Below are 15587 nucleotides of genomic sequence, written 5' to 3' on the forward strand. Positions count from 1 at the left end.
GTCTCACCTGCAGAAGTGGAGTTTTTCTTGGTCTGCAACCTCGTAGTCCAGTCCTTTGCAGGGTTCTAGTGACGGTTTTCCTTAAAGCTACAATGCCTGACTTGGCTAAGTGACTCTGGAGTAAAGGTAAGAAAGATGCTAAAACTTGAAGTAAAACTTAATGTACAGTGAATAACTGGAATAAATGTCAAATATATATAGGAGCCTTTATTTCACAATCATAGCCAACAAATGAACAACCATTAGTGGCTCCTTTTAACTTTGTTTTTAATTTAGCTTTACTGTCTTGATGGAATTAACCATAGATGCACAATCATGATAACAATGGCAAACCATTGCCATACCTACCAGGACCATAGAGCGTTTGCTGCTGCTTCTTCAGTGGTGAAAAATAACTGTTTTGGCTTGGCTGGAGTCTGCTGGAGTATAAAACTGTGAAAATGAAAACTGTTGAATGCTGGAAAAACTGAAAAGCCAGCGCTCATGTATGAGGATTCTATAAAGCTTTGCCAATACTTCCAGGGTTAAGAGTCAAGTTACAGGAATAAGAACAAGCCAGCCATACTTGAGGCTTCTTTTGAATATTATAGTGAAATCTGCACAACAATCCAGTCTGGAATGGAAAACATCCATTTGCATCATCCTTCATCATCTCTGCCTGCTTTACTACATGTTTTTACTTAACCACCAACTGCAACCTAGATAATGTCCTTTAACACTATCACAAGCAAACAAGTCTCTAACAGCTGACAAGAGTGCCACCTGGTGTGGTTCTTTGATGCAGTCCCCCATCGTTTTCTAGGTGTGACATTATTTCAATCACAGAGGCTCTTCTGCATACACTTTCCTGTTCTTGTACTTTCTTCATTTGCCATTTATCATGCCACAGAAATAGGATGAGTAAACACTAATGCATGTATTTCATAATAAAATCAAGGTAAATGATTAAAGTGAGTCTTTTCTTGAATTTTTATTTTCTAATAAAGGTGATTTATTCTTGAATGAAACCACTAGCACCCTTATCTATCTGTATCATCTTAACACAGGGAGTCACGTTCAGTAAAGCTCAGTTTAACTTGTTCGGCTTTTCTTGCTTATTGCTATCAACATGATCAGCATGACTGGTTGACATAGCTTTAAGCAAATACATCATATGACTGAACTTTCTTATACACTTAACACATTATGCAGAGAGGCAGAGATATGTAGAAATATGATTAACTGTGTTTAGTGATCTCCCCACCCTTTGTTCACAAGGACGTAGAAACATGTTGGGGGTTATAGAGGAAATTAAAAGAACAACATAAAAGTGTAATGGAAGGGTAGAAGGGCAAAAGAGGGTGAAGAAAGGAATAAAAAGTAGAGGGGAAAAACAACAATCCCCTATGAATAAGCAATAGGCAAGAGTGGGAAGGGAAAACTTTTTTCAAAGAAAACAAAGGGAGACAGGATGAAGAAGAGAGGGGAAATGGTTAATAAAGGATGGAGGAGGATGGGAGGAAGGAGAAGAAGAGAAAGGGTAAATGGAGAGAGAGGGTGGAGGGAGAGGAGGCTACTCTTGTCCAGACTGAGCTGAAGAAGCAGCAAAGTGCTGCTTATCATTTTCAAGCACAGTTCTTGTGGATCTTTTGTCTGTGCTTCAACATTTTTTATCTTAACGCTCTTTCTTCTTTTTTTAATATTGCTCTTACTTTCGTTGCTTTGTGCATGTCTTCATATCTCTGATGTACTTTTTTACAGAAGGCTTATAACTCCTGCTTCCTCCTCTCCATGTGTACACTGAGCATCTTTAAGTGTTTATGCCCATCCTCGCTTCTCCTCCTGCATTTCAGTGTTTCTCTCTTGTACTTTGTTATGCAGTCCTTGGATCCTTCAGGTGTTCTTTCTGTTTCTTGATTTCAATGTTGTTGTTTTGTTTTTGTCCTTCTTTGTAAAATACTTGCAAATCTGTATTTTTCTTCTTAAAATCTTGGATATTTGCATCTCTTTGCATTTCTTCCTGTTGTTCCTATGTCTGTAGGTGCAGTGCTTCATTAATCATTACTTGCATATCCTCTATAACTGCTTGGTCCTGTTGGTTCTTCTCCCCAAAACTCACGAGGAGTTCATTGAGAATTCAGGTTTTAAATTTCAGTTTCTATCACAAGTTATCCTTTTTGCATTTTGTGCTGGCACAAACAAGTTACTAAATATTGTCACTAAATCTCATGAGTTCTGATCGTTTTTATCTTTAACTTTTTTTGCTGCAGTAAGTGACCTTTCTGCACCCTTTACGTCAAGAGGAAATCCTCTAGGTACTTATGTCAAGTACAACCCCCCCAAAACACAAAAGCACATTACATCAATATACATCCTATTTTTTTTTATTATTTATTCATTTTAAAGATTTAATAGCTTGTTTTCCCAAAATGTTTATGTTACAATATCCTCAAATTCAGCCATTTGTAAAAACATTCATGAGGTGTGTGTATATATTTAAAATTAAAAAAAAAGGGGGGGGGGGGGGGGCATCACCAAGTAGACACATCAATCCACACTTTCTCAGACACGTACATAAAAATGTATGCAATTGTCCTTATGTATTTTACACATACATATACACGTTTATATATAAAATACACTTCAAAAGTGTTGGTTATTTGTTCAATTGGTCGTAATTAGGATTTTTTTTTTTGTCAATCATTATCATGAAAACTGGAGAAAAGTTCCATGAACAGGAAACCTATGATTGCCTGTGGCAGTCTTTCACAGAAAGACTTGAAGGCAAAAACTAAACTCAAGCCTACCCTGCCTCTACCAAACAAAAGAAGAAGAAGAGCAGATTCACCCGCTCCTCAGTACAAAAAAAAAAAAAAGAGGAAATAAAAGTTTTACAACTGACAACAAGTGTATGTGCCTGCAGCATTTAACTCCAGGGTATAGCTCAAATTCTCATTAGCTTTCCTTGCATCCTCATAGCTGGACGGCTGAGAAGACCAAACTGAGCTACTACACAGCTTCTTCTCAGTTCCTTGAGGAGCCCGAGAATCACGAGGTTTGAGTTCACTCATTAAAGGCTCCTCTGTCTATTAATCATCATACTGGATGATATTTAACTCGCTACCAAAACCTATAATCTTAGAGTAAACTCTCTAGTAACACAAGAGTGATTACATGTTAGGATTTGTACAATTTTGATCAAAGGGAGTGGAAACATTGGAGGTGGGGGGGGGGGGGGGATTAAAAAAAACAAACAAGGAAAAATAAATACAAAGCAAATCAGAATATCAGCAGGGATGTGCTGGTCTAATCACACAGTCCAAAAAAATTTAATATGCCCTTCCCCCCCCTCCTAACAGAACAACACTGCATTCAGCAAGCTTGAACATATCTCCTTTACATCATCTCAGTGAGGATAAGATGAACACACAATCCCACTTTGATTGGATCCTTCTTTTATACTTCTGACTGGAGAAGTTCTTTGTGATTGTTGTGGGCTTTTCCAACATCAAACAGTTCTCTAGGTTCAGTCCATTTATATTAATAGTCTCTCCAACCCTTCACCCTCTCTCAACCTTATTGCTGTCTGTTTAAAGACATGGTCATTTTTCACAGAGAAAGTGGTAAAATGCCATCTGTATGTACAAAAGCAAACCAGCAAAAAACCACAGCCTAATCCCTGCAGGTTGAATGTAAATCCTTTAGACAATGAGAACTTTATTCTTAATGTTTTCCAGAACTCTTCTGACGTCCTCAGTGGCAGACCTTGCAGCAATTGAAAATTAGTAATAGTCTGTACATTTTTATATATATATATATTTATATTAAAAAAAACCCAAAAGAATAACAAATAAGAAACAAAAAAAAAAAGTAGCTGAAGTGCAAAGGAATTGTTTAAGGAGAAAGAACGGTGGAATGGTGGACAAATATACACAACAATAATACTGAAAGCCGTGATAAAATGAAGAAAATATCATGCTCCTGAGTCCAAGTGTGAGCAAAACAGGGTGACAAAAGGTACACCGAAAACAGAGAAGGTTGGAAGTTGAAGAGGGATGGAGGGACTGGATGAGTAAAGGTCTGGACGAAGATGTAGTGACAAAGTGATGGGGGAGAAGAAGAGGCTAGCTCCACAATCCTGCGTAGTTGCCGTGCAGGCCAGAACAGAGCGGTCCACCTGCTACAAACAGCTTGGTGCCAGAGTCGTCATAGCAGTGGGTGTACACTGCATTGGGGAAGGAATGAATGTCTGAGAAGTAACTCCTCCACGTCTCATCGTGATTCTGAAAGGAATATTAGAGGGTAAGTGGGCAAAGACATTGCACATGTACACCAACTACAGTTTGACTGACCACAGTTCACTGCTTGATTTGGAAAAAACAAAAAAACAAAACTGCATACCAGCCAGCCTTTTCCCGTAGTGAGCTTGAGGATGCCATCTCCAGGGCACTTCCGATACCCTCCGTTTGGATTAAAAGGGTTCTCCAGGAATCTCTGAGCCCGGATGTCATAGAAAAGAAGAGAACCTTGGCCAGTACCCACAGTCACGATGTGCTCATAGAAACTCACTGAACGGATGCCTGCACAGACAGAAAGACATGCCAATGTAAAGCTACACAGTCAACATCTACCCTCCCACCGCTTGAGCTTTCCAACTGTCGGAATCCTCTGGAACTCTGCTTTCATTTCTAACCAGACAGAGTATGTTACACCTTTTATATCACGGTGAAAAATACAATTGTTATGGATATGTTTGACACATTGGAAGGCAATCATCATTTAAACTTCATACTAAGCAAGTATGAAGGTGACTTATATTGTGCCATCAGTTGAAAACTAACTTAAAGGAGAAACCAGTAACACACCCCAGTGGTAGTGGTACCAGGTCAATCTCACACACACAGTCCAAAGATGTGCATGGTAGGTTAACTACATTGGCTGCAAGTAAAAATGCAAAGTAAAAAGTTTTTTTCCCCCCTCGCTGTCAAAGACTAGTGTTAGTTGCATTGACCAACAAGTCTGAGTGTGGAACATCCTCTGCCCTTTTGGCCACCTCTTTCAATTGCAAGGTTTGCAAATACCTTGCGTCTATTTTATAAACCCAGACAGGTTGCCAGCATACTACAATCAATCTGAGTCAGTCTGCATCACTGAACGCAACTCATCTGTGACACGTCTCTTTGTAAAAGGGGATTCACCTCAACTGGTTTCTAACTGGTGGTATTCGGGATACCTTTATATATAAAGGCAAGGCTGCTGAGCACTGTCATGTTGTGATTAAAGCGCATTATTACAGTAAATGTCATTACTTGTGGAGGAAATTATCAATTTCGGTTTCAAATCTGAAGTTCTGGCTGCCCTCTGAGTGCAAGCAGATACAGTAGCTTGCAAAAGTATTCGGCCCCCTTGAACTTTCCCACATTTTGTCACATTACAGCCACAAACATGAATCAATTTTATTGGAAGTCCACGTGAAAGACCAATACAAAGTGGTGCACACGTGAGAAGTGGAACGAAAATCATACATGATTCCAAACATTTTTTACAAATAAATAACTGCAAAGTGGGGTGTGCGTAATTATTCAGCCCCCTGAGTCAATACTTTGTAGAACCACCTTTTGCTGCAATTACAGCTGCCAGTCTTTTAGGGTATGTCTCTACCAGCTTTGCACATCTACAGACTGAAATCTTTGCCCATTCTTCTGTGCAAAACAGCTCCAGCTCAGTCAGATTAGATGGACAGCGTTTGTGAACAGCAGTTTTCAGATCTTGCCACAGATTCTCGATTGGATTTAGATCTGGACTTTGACTGGGCCGTTCTAACACATGGATGTGTTTTGTTTTAAACTACTCCCTTGTTGCCCTGGCTTTATGTTTAGGGTCGTTGTCCTGCTGGAAGGTGAACCTCCGCCCCAGTCTCAATCTTCCAAGACTGCCCTGTATTTGGCTCCATCCATCTTCCCATCAACTCTGACCAGCTTCCCTGTCCCTGCTGAAGAGAAGCGCCCCCAGAGCATGATGCTGCCACCACCATATATGACAGTGGGGATGGTGTGTTCAGACTGATGTGCAGTGTTAGTTTTCCGCCACACATAGCGTTTTGCATTTTGGCCAAAAAGTTCCATTTTGGTTTCATCTGACCAGAGCACCTTCTTCCACATGTTTGCTGTGTCCCCCACATGGCTTGTGGCAAACTGCAAACGGGACTTCTTATGGTTTCCTGTTAACAATGGCTTTCTTCTTGCCACTCTTCCATAAAGGCCAACTTTGTGCAGTGCACAACTAATAGTTGTCCTATGGACAGATTCCTCCACCTGAGCTGTAGATCTCTGCAGCTCGTCCAGAGTCACCATGGGCCTCTTGGCTGCATTTCTGATCAGCGCTCTCCTTGTTCGGCCTGTGAGTTTAGGTGGGCGGCCTTTTCTTGGTAGGTTTACAGTTGTGCCATACTCCTTCCATTTCTGAATGATCGCTTGAACAGTGCTCCGTGGGATGTTCAAGGCTTGGGAAATCTTTTTGTAGCCTAAGCCTGCTTTAAATTTCTCAATAACTTTATCCCTGACCTGTCTGGTGTGTTCTTTGGACTTCATGCTGTCGTTGCTCCCAATATTCTCTTAGACAACCTCTGAGGCCGTCACAGAGCAGCTGTATTTGTACTGACATTAGATTACACACAGGTGCACTCTGTTTAGTCATTAGCACTCATCAGGCAATGTCTATGGGCAACTGACTGCACTTAGACCAAAGGGGGCTGAATAATTACGCACACCCCACTTTGCAGTTATTTATTTGTAAAAAATGTTCGGAATCATGTCTGATTTTCGTTCCACTTCTCACGTGTACACCACTTTGTGTTGGTCTTTCACGTGGACTTCCAATAAAATTGATTCATGTTTGTGGCTGTAATGTGACAAAATGTGGGAAAGTTCAAGGGGGCCGAATACTTTTGCAAACCACTGTAGAGTGAATTTCTGTGTATGCAGACAGCAACAGATGCTGATGGACGATTTCTGCCTATTGAAACACAACCTGATCATCACACACTTCCACTTAGTTCCATTTTATTTCCATCTTGATGCACCACAGTCACTTTCAAGACAGCAACAGACTTTATGCCGTTGCAGATGAGTTTGTTCCACATGGTCTCCAACCTCTTTTCCCCCCAAGTGTTACTGTAGCATAAGTGCACAGAATGAAGTGTTGTAGAAATATGTATGTGTGAAAAATAGTTTGTCAAGTACTTTGAGTAAACAGGCTGATAAAATGCTAAATCAAGCTCACGCCACTGTAAATTTATTGCCACCAATATGGAAAATATGTTAAATCACAACTTTACCACTCTCAGTGCCAGAATGACATTTTCTAACCTGACTGAAAGCACACTTAGTTCTACAACATGCAACATATAAATAACTTCAGTCAGCGTTTTAGATAGCTCAACTAATCTTTGATTGTATTACTGGCTCACTTCAAAAGCCAACAGGTGACTTACCACTTCCTCTCTCTCTTGAACTAACTGACTTGATGCTGTGTGTAGGTTGCCGTGGATCCAGAAAAGAAACATGGGCTTGAGAGCCTACAGCATACACTGACCAGTCCTGTCCATATGCCAGGCACACATTTTCTTTGCAATGAGGCAGCTTGGTGGACAGTATCTAGAGAAACCAACACAGACTGTTAACACTGAAGAAACTGAATTACAAAATCCTAGCATTATGAGAGAACTATTTATCATTTTGATCGCATATTAAAAATAACTAGCACTTTATTGGAAAAAGAATTACCAATACATAAAACTATAATTTGTCAATCTATGTACTGTACCTTGGACAAGTTATGCTCAGCTTTCCAGAGGTGGAAATAGCCATCCAAGGAAACAGCACCCAGTTCCTGGAAAAAAAAAGAAAAAAAAAAGAAAAAGAGGAAATGCAAAAGGAAAAGGCAGGTCATAATTGGCTTAGGTCTAGAAAAACTGACACACTCCTGTGTGTCAGTTTTTCTAGACCTAAGGCTTCAGAATTCTAAGAGCTGTCGGTCTTCGTTTCATAAATGACTACCCTGACTTAGCGATGGGTAAATTTGTTCACCGTTTTAGATGCCATTAGATACTGTTTTGAGATGCAATTTGACAAACCTCAGATTCAAGTTTATTTATTAACCTAAATAACCTTAAAGTCCACAAAGAAAAGAAATTGTTTGGTGATGTGAGGCTGAGAGAACAAGATAAATCTATACTACATGTAAAAATTTAGAGCAAAGGCGTTTCATTAAAAATATTTTTAACTTTTAAGGAAAAATAATTGTTAGGTTAGCTAAAATTATAGCCATTATAAACAATATATAAAAGTTTGGTGCATGGGCTGGACAATCTTTTGTCGTCCTAAAGAGCAAATTCAGCAAAAGGAGACTTTGTTGCACACAACAGTCGTGTAGGTGAGTCTTACTTTATGGTTGTTATTGAAGGCCAGAGCACGGACTTTACAGTTGTATGGGTTGGTGTACTCCTTGGGGATGTCCTTGAGGGCACGGTGGGAGATGTGGGCATAGGAGGGCACTGTCTCCTCATTTTGACTCCTCTCAGCCTGGCTCATTACTTCTTCTGTAACCTCCCACAGTCCCATGGAGCCATCTCTGGACCCTACAGATTAAGACAAACAGAGCTCATGCCTATAGACTATGTGCACCTTACCATATGCTACTTCCGGTGGGGAAACTCCTGTAGGGCGCTTCGTTTCCGGTGTGATATTCGCGTCTTGTTTACGGTCAGATTTTCCAAGAAAAGTCAACCAAATGGATGAATCAAGCGGCGATTTACATTTCTCAAGATGTCTTGGGCATTTACCGAATATATCTGTAGATGATGCTCATCGACTTATCGATATTTTACCCTTGCGCCTCAGAGCAAAAGAGAGAAGGGATTGAAATTTCTCAGTACTTGTATATAGAGTTCCCTCGTTTATCGCGGGTGTTACATTCCAAAAATAACCAGCGATAGGTGAAATAGCCAGCTTTATTTTTTACAATTATTTTAGATGTTTTAAGGCTGTAAAACCCATCACTACACACACTTTATACACTTTTCTCAGACAGGCATGAACAGTTTCACACTTTTCTCTCTTGTTTAAACTCTCAAAGTTCAAACCTTCGTAAAAAAAAAAAAAAAAAGTCCATTATAGAATGAAACCAAAGATCAAAACCTGTTTTCAGTCCCAAACATTTTTTTGAGAAATAAACAAACAGTTTATTTGTTTTTCTATAAATAATAATGACAGATTTTAGAACAAATGAATTTAACTTTAAGCGTCATTGCTTAATTTAAGCTTAATGCACTTTATAATCCAGTGCGCGGTATGGTAAAAAAAATAAAAAAATAAAATACAGTGCAAAATTGCACTAAAAGAATCTGCGAAACAGCGAGGCTGCAAAAGGTGAACCGCGTTATAGCGAGGGACCACTGTAATTGTGAAGATAAGTCACAACATACCCTTGGTAAATACTAACATATAGAGACCCTTACCTGCAATCATTTATGTATTTTTTATATCCTCTGGCTTTTTTTCACGGTTTGTTGACATGCTGTGTAGGTGTGTACTGATATCGACATAACGGGGAAACATCTGGCTTTGACTATTGTTCGCCTGTACTTTGAATGCTGGACATTTCCTGTTTAAATCATAAGAACTGTCACTATACTGTGCTTCTGAGTGTGGACGATGTGTCTTCTGCATGCAGTAATGCAGTTCTGCTTGTGTTGAGTGATGTAAACAAACAATCGATCTACGCTCTTCAAACATCAAAATTGATCATTTGATTTTTTAATGACATAGCAATGGTGAGCGTTCCCACCCACTGCTCTTTGTAACTTAATGTAATCTTTCCATTTTTGTATTTTAGACATGACTTTTGAGTCCACCTTCGCAGTAGCAATTGACTGCAAAATAAAGCTACTGGAAATGTACAACCCTACATCCGGTCTTAAAACAGGAAGTTAGCATTTTCTCATGCACAGGGTCTATTATTGCCTATACTACTGACCTACACACACACACACACACACACACACACACACACACACACGCACAAGCCTAGTATGCCCCTACAGAGTAAACTGATTAATACCCATGTTCCCTCCAATGTGAATCGTGCTAACTCACCAGAAACTGCCATGTTGTCACTGATCCATGCTATTGAGAATATCCAGTCATTGTGACCATCCTGAAAAAACAAAACAAAAACAAACAGCTACAATGTCAAAGATATACAAGCTTGTACGTTTGAGGCTGGATTTCCAAATAAACACTGCTACAGTATTAGCAAAACATTATTTCAGCATTTCATTCTTCTGTGCCTGAAGGAAAGAGAACCTTAGGGAACCTGCAAGGTCAGAAGTGAAAAGCTCACAGTTAGCATGTCACAATATTCAGGCACAGGCTGTTAGCATTCAAATACACACTTAAAATTACTTACTAATCAGTGTATAGTGAACAATTTAGTGAGTTCAACATTTTTACAGTGCCTTCTAAAAGTAATGTGAGTATACTACGCTCACTTGGCCACCACTACACCTGTTTAACTGCTTGTTAAGACAAATATCTAATCAACCTCTAATCAAGTCATGCAGACATGGTCAAGACGATCTGCTAACGATCAAACAGAGTATGAAATGAAAGGCGATTTCAGTGACTTTGAACACGGCATGGTTGTTGGCTGCCTAGGCTGAGTAAAAAAAAAAAAAGAAAAAAAAAAGTAAATGGCCTGTATTTATATAGCGCTTTACTAGTTCCTAAGGACCCCAAAGCGCTTTACATATCCAGTCATCCACCCATTCACACACTGGTGATGGTAAGCTACATTGTAGCCACAGCCACCCTGGGGCGCACTGACAGAGGCGAGGCTGCCGGACACTGGCGCCACCAGGCCCTCTGACCACCACCAGTAGGCAACAGGTGAAGTGTCTTGCCCAAGGACACGACCGAGACTGTCCAAGCCGGGGCTCGAACCGGCAACCTTCCGATTACAAGGCGAACTCCCAACTCTTGAGCCACGATCGCCCAAGTAGTTCAGAAACTGTTGATCTACTGGGATTTTCCCACAAAACCAGCTCTGGGGTTGACTGAGAATGATCTAAAAACAATAACAAAAGAAAAATCGCCACACTGCTTCAACCTGATTAGACAAAAGAAAATTGAAGAAGAAGAAACAAACAAATAAAACATTGCCTTGTCTCAAAAAATGAGAATTTTCTAGTAAAGAACAAGCATGAACCATCCAGCCTTGTATGAATGCTTTCGGGTGCTGGTGATCGTATTATTGTGGTGTTGAATATTTTTTTGCCACTCTTTGGGCCCCTTAGTACCAATTAAGCATTGTTTAAATGCAACATCCTATAAGAGTATTGTTGCTGACCTTTTATGACCACAGTGTGCCCATCAGCTGATGGCTGCTTCCAGCAGAATAATGTGCCATGCCCCAAAGCTCAAATCATCTCACACTGGTTTCTTAAACATAACAATGAGTTCACTGTACTAAAACGGATTGAGATCTGGTGACTGTGGAGCCACAGTCATCAGATCTCAATCCAATAGAGCACCTTCGGGATGTGGTGGATCAGCAGATTCACATCATGTCAATATGCACAGCAAGGATCTGTAAGGAATATTTCTAGCACATAGTTGAACTCGTGCCTCAAAGAAATAAAGCAGTTCTGAAAGCAAAAACGGGACCCAAAAAGTAGCACATTACTAGTTGTCAGTATCCTGGCACTGCATACCATCAGTCACTGTGCCAAAGGAAACATGACAAACTGACAACAGCAATTGTGCAGCAGACATGATAATTGTGCTGCAAATAACAACGAAGAGACAATGATCAGTGTAGTGACAAGATATATTTTTCATTTTGTTAAATAGCTCACTATACATTCCTCTACATACAACTGCCTGTATATGAAGTATTTAATCAGTAAATTGTTTTGGTCTTACATAAGTTGTAACATGTTATGTTGGCTTCATGTTTTAAAAAGATATGATGATCAGACAGACTTGTCACTTCATTAGACTATATTCATTCATTCAGACATTGTAACACTTAACTCTATATAGTTTTAATGGCCAAAAACAAAAATGTCCATTAAAGTTCTAACCATTTTCCTCACCATTTCTTTAGAATCTACATCTGTAGCTTAATGACTGCTATGACATGCCTGCCAATCAACACAGAAAACCATCTGTCAACACAATCCCAGACCTACTTGATTTATTGACATCTCAAAAGACACTACGTGATCGCACCTCTGCAATCTTGGAAACGAGTACAAATGAGCAGAGTGGTATTACAAAACGTTGGATTTAAAAGGGAAGCTTAATGCAATTATGTGTTTCCAATTAACCTTTTATTTTACAGTGACTTCACTCCATTTGTGTGGAGAGGGTACCATGCAGAGTGGAGCAGACATGGAAAAGGAAAACAGCATTACTGTCATTACAATGACTACTCATTATACTACTGAATAAGTGGAATTAAAGCATCTCAGCAATTTTGAATGCCTAAAATCGCTAGAACTGTTTAATGAATGTTGTCTGGTATATGGAAAGTTTGATATCATTTCTAAAGCAGGAAAAGTGGATTAATCACTATTATCAATAACCAAATGTCAGGAAACAACCAAACAGTTCAAACTACTTACATCGCCAACACAAACAGGGTCTAGTGTAGGGAGTTGATAGATGGCCAGGCTGTTAGGATTGTCTCCTCCTGTGGCAAGCAGTGTCCTCGAGGGGTTGAGTTCAATAGCGTGGATCCCACAGCCTTGCTGGTCCAACCGGGTATGGGAGATTTCTGTTAAGTGATAATTGCGACCAGGCACCACTGGACCCACCTCCCCAGAGCCTCCATCACGACACTCCCTGTCTTTCAGCATGGGAATGCGTGTGATCTGTCCTGTCAGTACATCAACTACAAAAAGCTGAAAGTACATGAAGAAAATACAGCTAGTTGGCCAAAAATGTGTGAGGACAATTGAAAAAATTCTGACTAAGCTCACTCAAGAATGTTTACTTGATTTAGAGCCGATTTAAGATCGATCTTTATCTCTTTATAATGAAATTAAATGAGGTCATGTAAACCTACTGATTAAGTGGGATTTCTGGCAAACATTATTATAACATATGGAAAAGCCTAACTAGCTAATATAGATCACAAATAAAAAGGGCATCTTACCGTGTTGCATTTTGTCCCACACACCACCTGCCGATGATTGAGCCACTGTGAGGCAAACACTTTGTTGAGCCGCCCGAGAGAAAACTCCCTCTCCTTAAGAATGCCGGGGAGCCTGCCGGCTGCAAAGCCACGCAGGCTCCTCTGGAGCCTCAACTCATGCTGTTGTTGAGGTCTGAACTCCCGCCCCCGCAGAGCACATACCACAGAGCGTCGACTGCACCACCACTGCTGGGCATGACGTGAAGAACAAGAAACACGGCTTCGCTTGTGTGGCGCCTGACACCAACCCAGCTGTGAAAAGAGAGGGAAATAAAATTAAAAACAAAATGTCTTAGTTATTATGTTGAATGTGCAATTTTGGAGATTGAATCATAAAAACAAAGGGATTACTATTACCAACACAAAACAAATGAGATTTGAATGTATGTGAATTTCAGACTTCTTCGTGCCTATTTCAATGTCTCAGCTTATTCATGCTGAGCCATACCCATCTATCTCCCACATGACTGTGGACACAGCTTGTACACAGAGACTTGAGAGAATTATCAGAGCATTTACATTTGAACATCGAGTAGTTGAGCTGGCTGTCTAAAACGGTTGCAAAGTCAAAGGGTTTTTGTGGGGTCTAATGACAAACTGTAATATCACTGATGATAAACACTTTTCTAAAAGGGTTTTGATCATGTCATGTTTGTGTGATGTTTGTCCATTAATACATTCATTTAACTTTTGCAACAATTAGTGGCTTTCTTGGCCAATGAATACTAAACTCTGGCCATATGATTAAAGCACTATCCACATTTTACAGTTTACAACTTCAGCGCTTAAAATGTTAAATAAACAGAAACAGAATCAGACTCATACTGTGTGCGATTGCTTTGGGGCATTTCAGATCCTGAATATGGGCTAATATGTAAACATATAGAGGCACAGGGTCCCCAGGACATCATTCTCACTGCTATTAAGTACACACTAGTGGCAAATCAGACTACTTAAAAAAAAATAAATCATCTCATTTTCCATCCAATACAATTACAAATGTTGATTAATAATTCTCTCACACTAAGCAAACCAATTATAAGCCGGATCACAGGTCTTGAACAATGGAAGAAAAACACTCAGTATTTATGACTTTGTATGTCAAAGGAAGCCATTGTGCCATGTTGTTTTTGTCGTTCTTTCTTGTACTGTTTGAACATTTTGCCGGTTTTGTTCAATGCTGGAAAACTATTCTGACAATCTGACTCAAATCTACCGATGACGGTGGCTCCATGGGCCTGAGAGGTGCACTAGAAGCAGGTCGTGATTACTGTGACCAGTCTCACACGTTCTGGTTCAGGTCAAACACGTTTTTTTCTGATGTGCTGGACTCAGTACTGGCTATTTTGGCATGCCTACTCGATACGGTATTTCATTTGTCGACAAACGTCCAATTCGGGGCGTGGACGCAACCAATCTACGGTTAGTCCGTACATACGGGAAATGGCTAGTCAGCTTAACAGTTAACGTTTCAGCTAGCGTTAGCTGTATAGCTATCTATGCCTGATAACACTACTGAGCTATTTATAAGATCAAATCTGCTTTTATTTTTGATCGGAAGGTGACGAGAGACGGCAATATTAGAGAAAAGGACTGCCAGCAGTATCCAGCCAAATCTGATAAAGAGAATAATAGCACAAATAACGTGGCTAACATTAGCTGTCAGATTGACAACGGACTGCCGTTGGCTAACGATATGTTAATATAAGCGGGTACTTTCAAATCGAAATATATTATGTTATTTTAAACAATACAGAATTGTTACTGTTTGTTGCATGCTTTTCCCATATAGCGAAGCTGTTAAATGTTATAATGCAAGTAAAAATCTGTCATAACATCTTATATCAGCTAAATCTGGCTAACTCACTGCTAATTAGCATCCCAACATAACAGTTTAGCTAGCTAATATGGACCCGCACCGGTTTCCGCCTACCTGTTGTTGGTCCTTGGGCTCTCCTGCCTTCCTTTTCCTGCTAACTGTTTTCTTCGCCATAATCTGACACACACAGTTCCCTCACCCACATGGAGGGTAAAAGTGACGCTGGACACTGGATCATATAATGGCGATGTCTATTTTGTTCCTTGGCCCTCAAAGGCAGCGTCCAGCGAAGAGGAAAGGCGATCACATACGGGTGAGGTTCGTTAAATCGCAAACTAAAATTATCCCCGAACGTCCTCAGATAGCGTACTTACTCGCCTCTCAAAAATCTCTACACTCAGTCCGTGTAAACTATTCACTGCCGAGCTAGTAGCTTGCTCTTTTTCCTTGTCAGGTCGCGTCAGCGGCAACGGCGAAGGCAGCGCGCAGCCGCACTGAAATTAAACATCAACAAAAACAAGGTCGTACGAGA

At 40.1% G+C, this 15587-nt stretch overlaps 1 protein-coding gene across 1 annotated transcript; it reads right to left on the bottom strand.

Annotated features, from left to right (window-relative positions):
• Positions 1-2347: 2347 nt before the first annotated feature.
• On the bottom strand, positions 2348-15574 carry dcaf12 (DDB1 and CUL4 associated factor 12). Its single transcript, XM_082534880.1, has 9 exons — positions 15170-15574; positions 13198-13488; positions 12665-12943; positions 10134-10194; positions 8424-8617; positions 7804-7869; positions 7472-7634; positions 4381-4559; positions 2348-4262 (listed from the first exon to the last, which is right to left on the bottom strand). The coding sequence occupies exons 1-9, from the start codon at positions 15227-15229 to the stop codon at positions 4104-4106; spliced, it is 1452 nt and encodes a 483-aa protein (XP_082391006.1). The 5' UTR covers positions 15230-15574; the 3' UTR covers positions 2348-4103.
• Between the last annotated feature and the right edge of the window lie 13 nt (positions 15575-15587).

The sequence above is a fragment of the Aulonocara stuartgranti genome (assembly GCF_965226115.1).
Source record: "Aulonocara stuartgranti genome assembly, chromosome: 5".
NCBI classification, from domain to species: Eukaryota; Metazoa; Chordata; class Actinopteri; order Cichliformes; family Cichlidae; genus Aulonocara; species Aulonocara stuartgranti.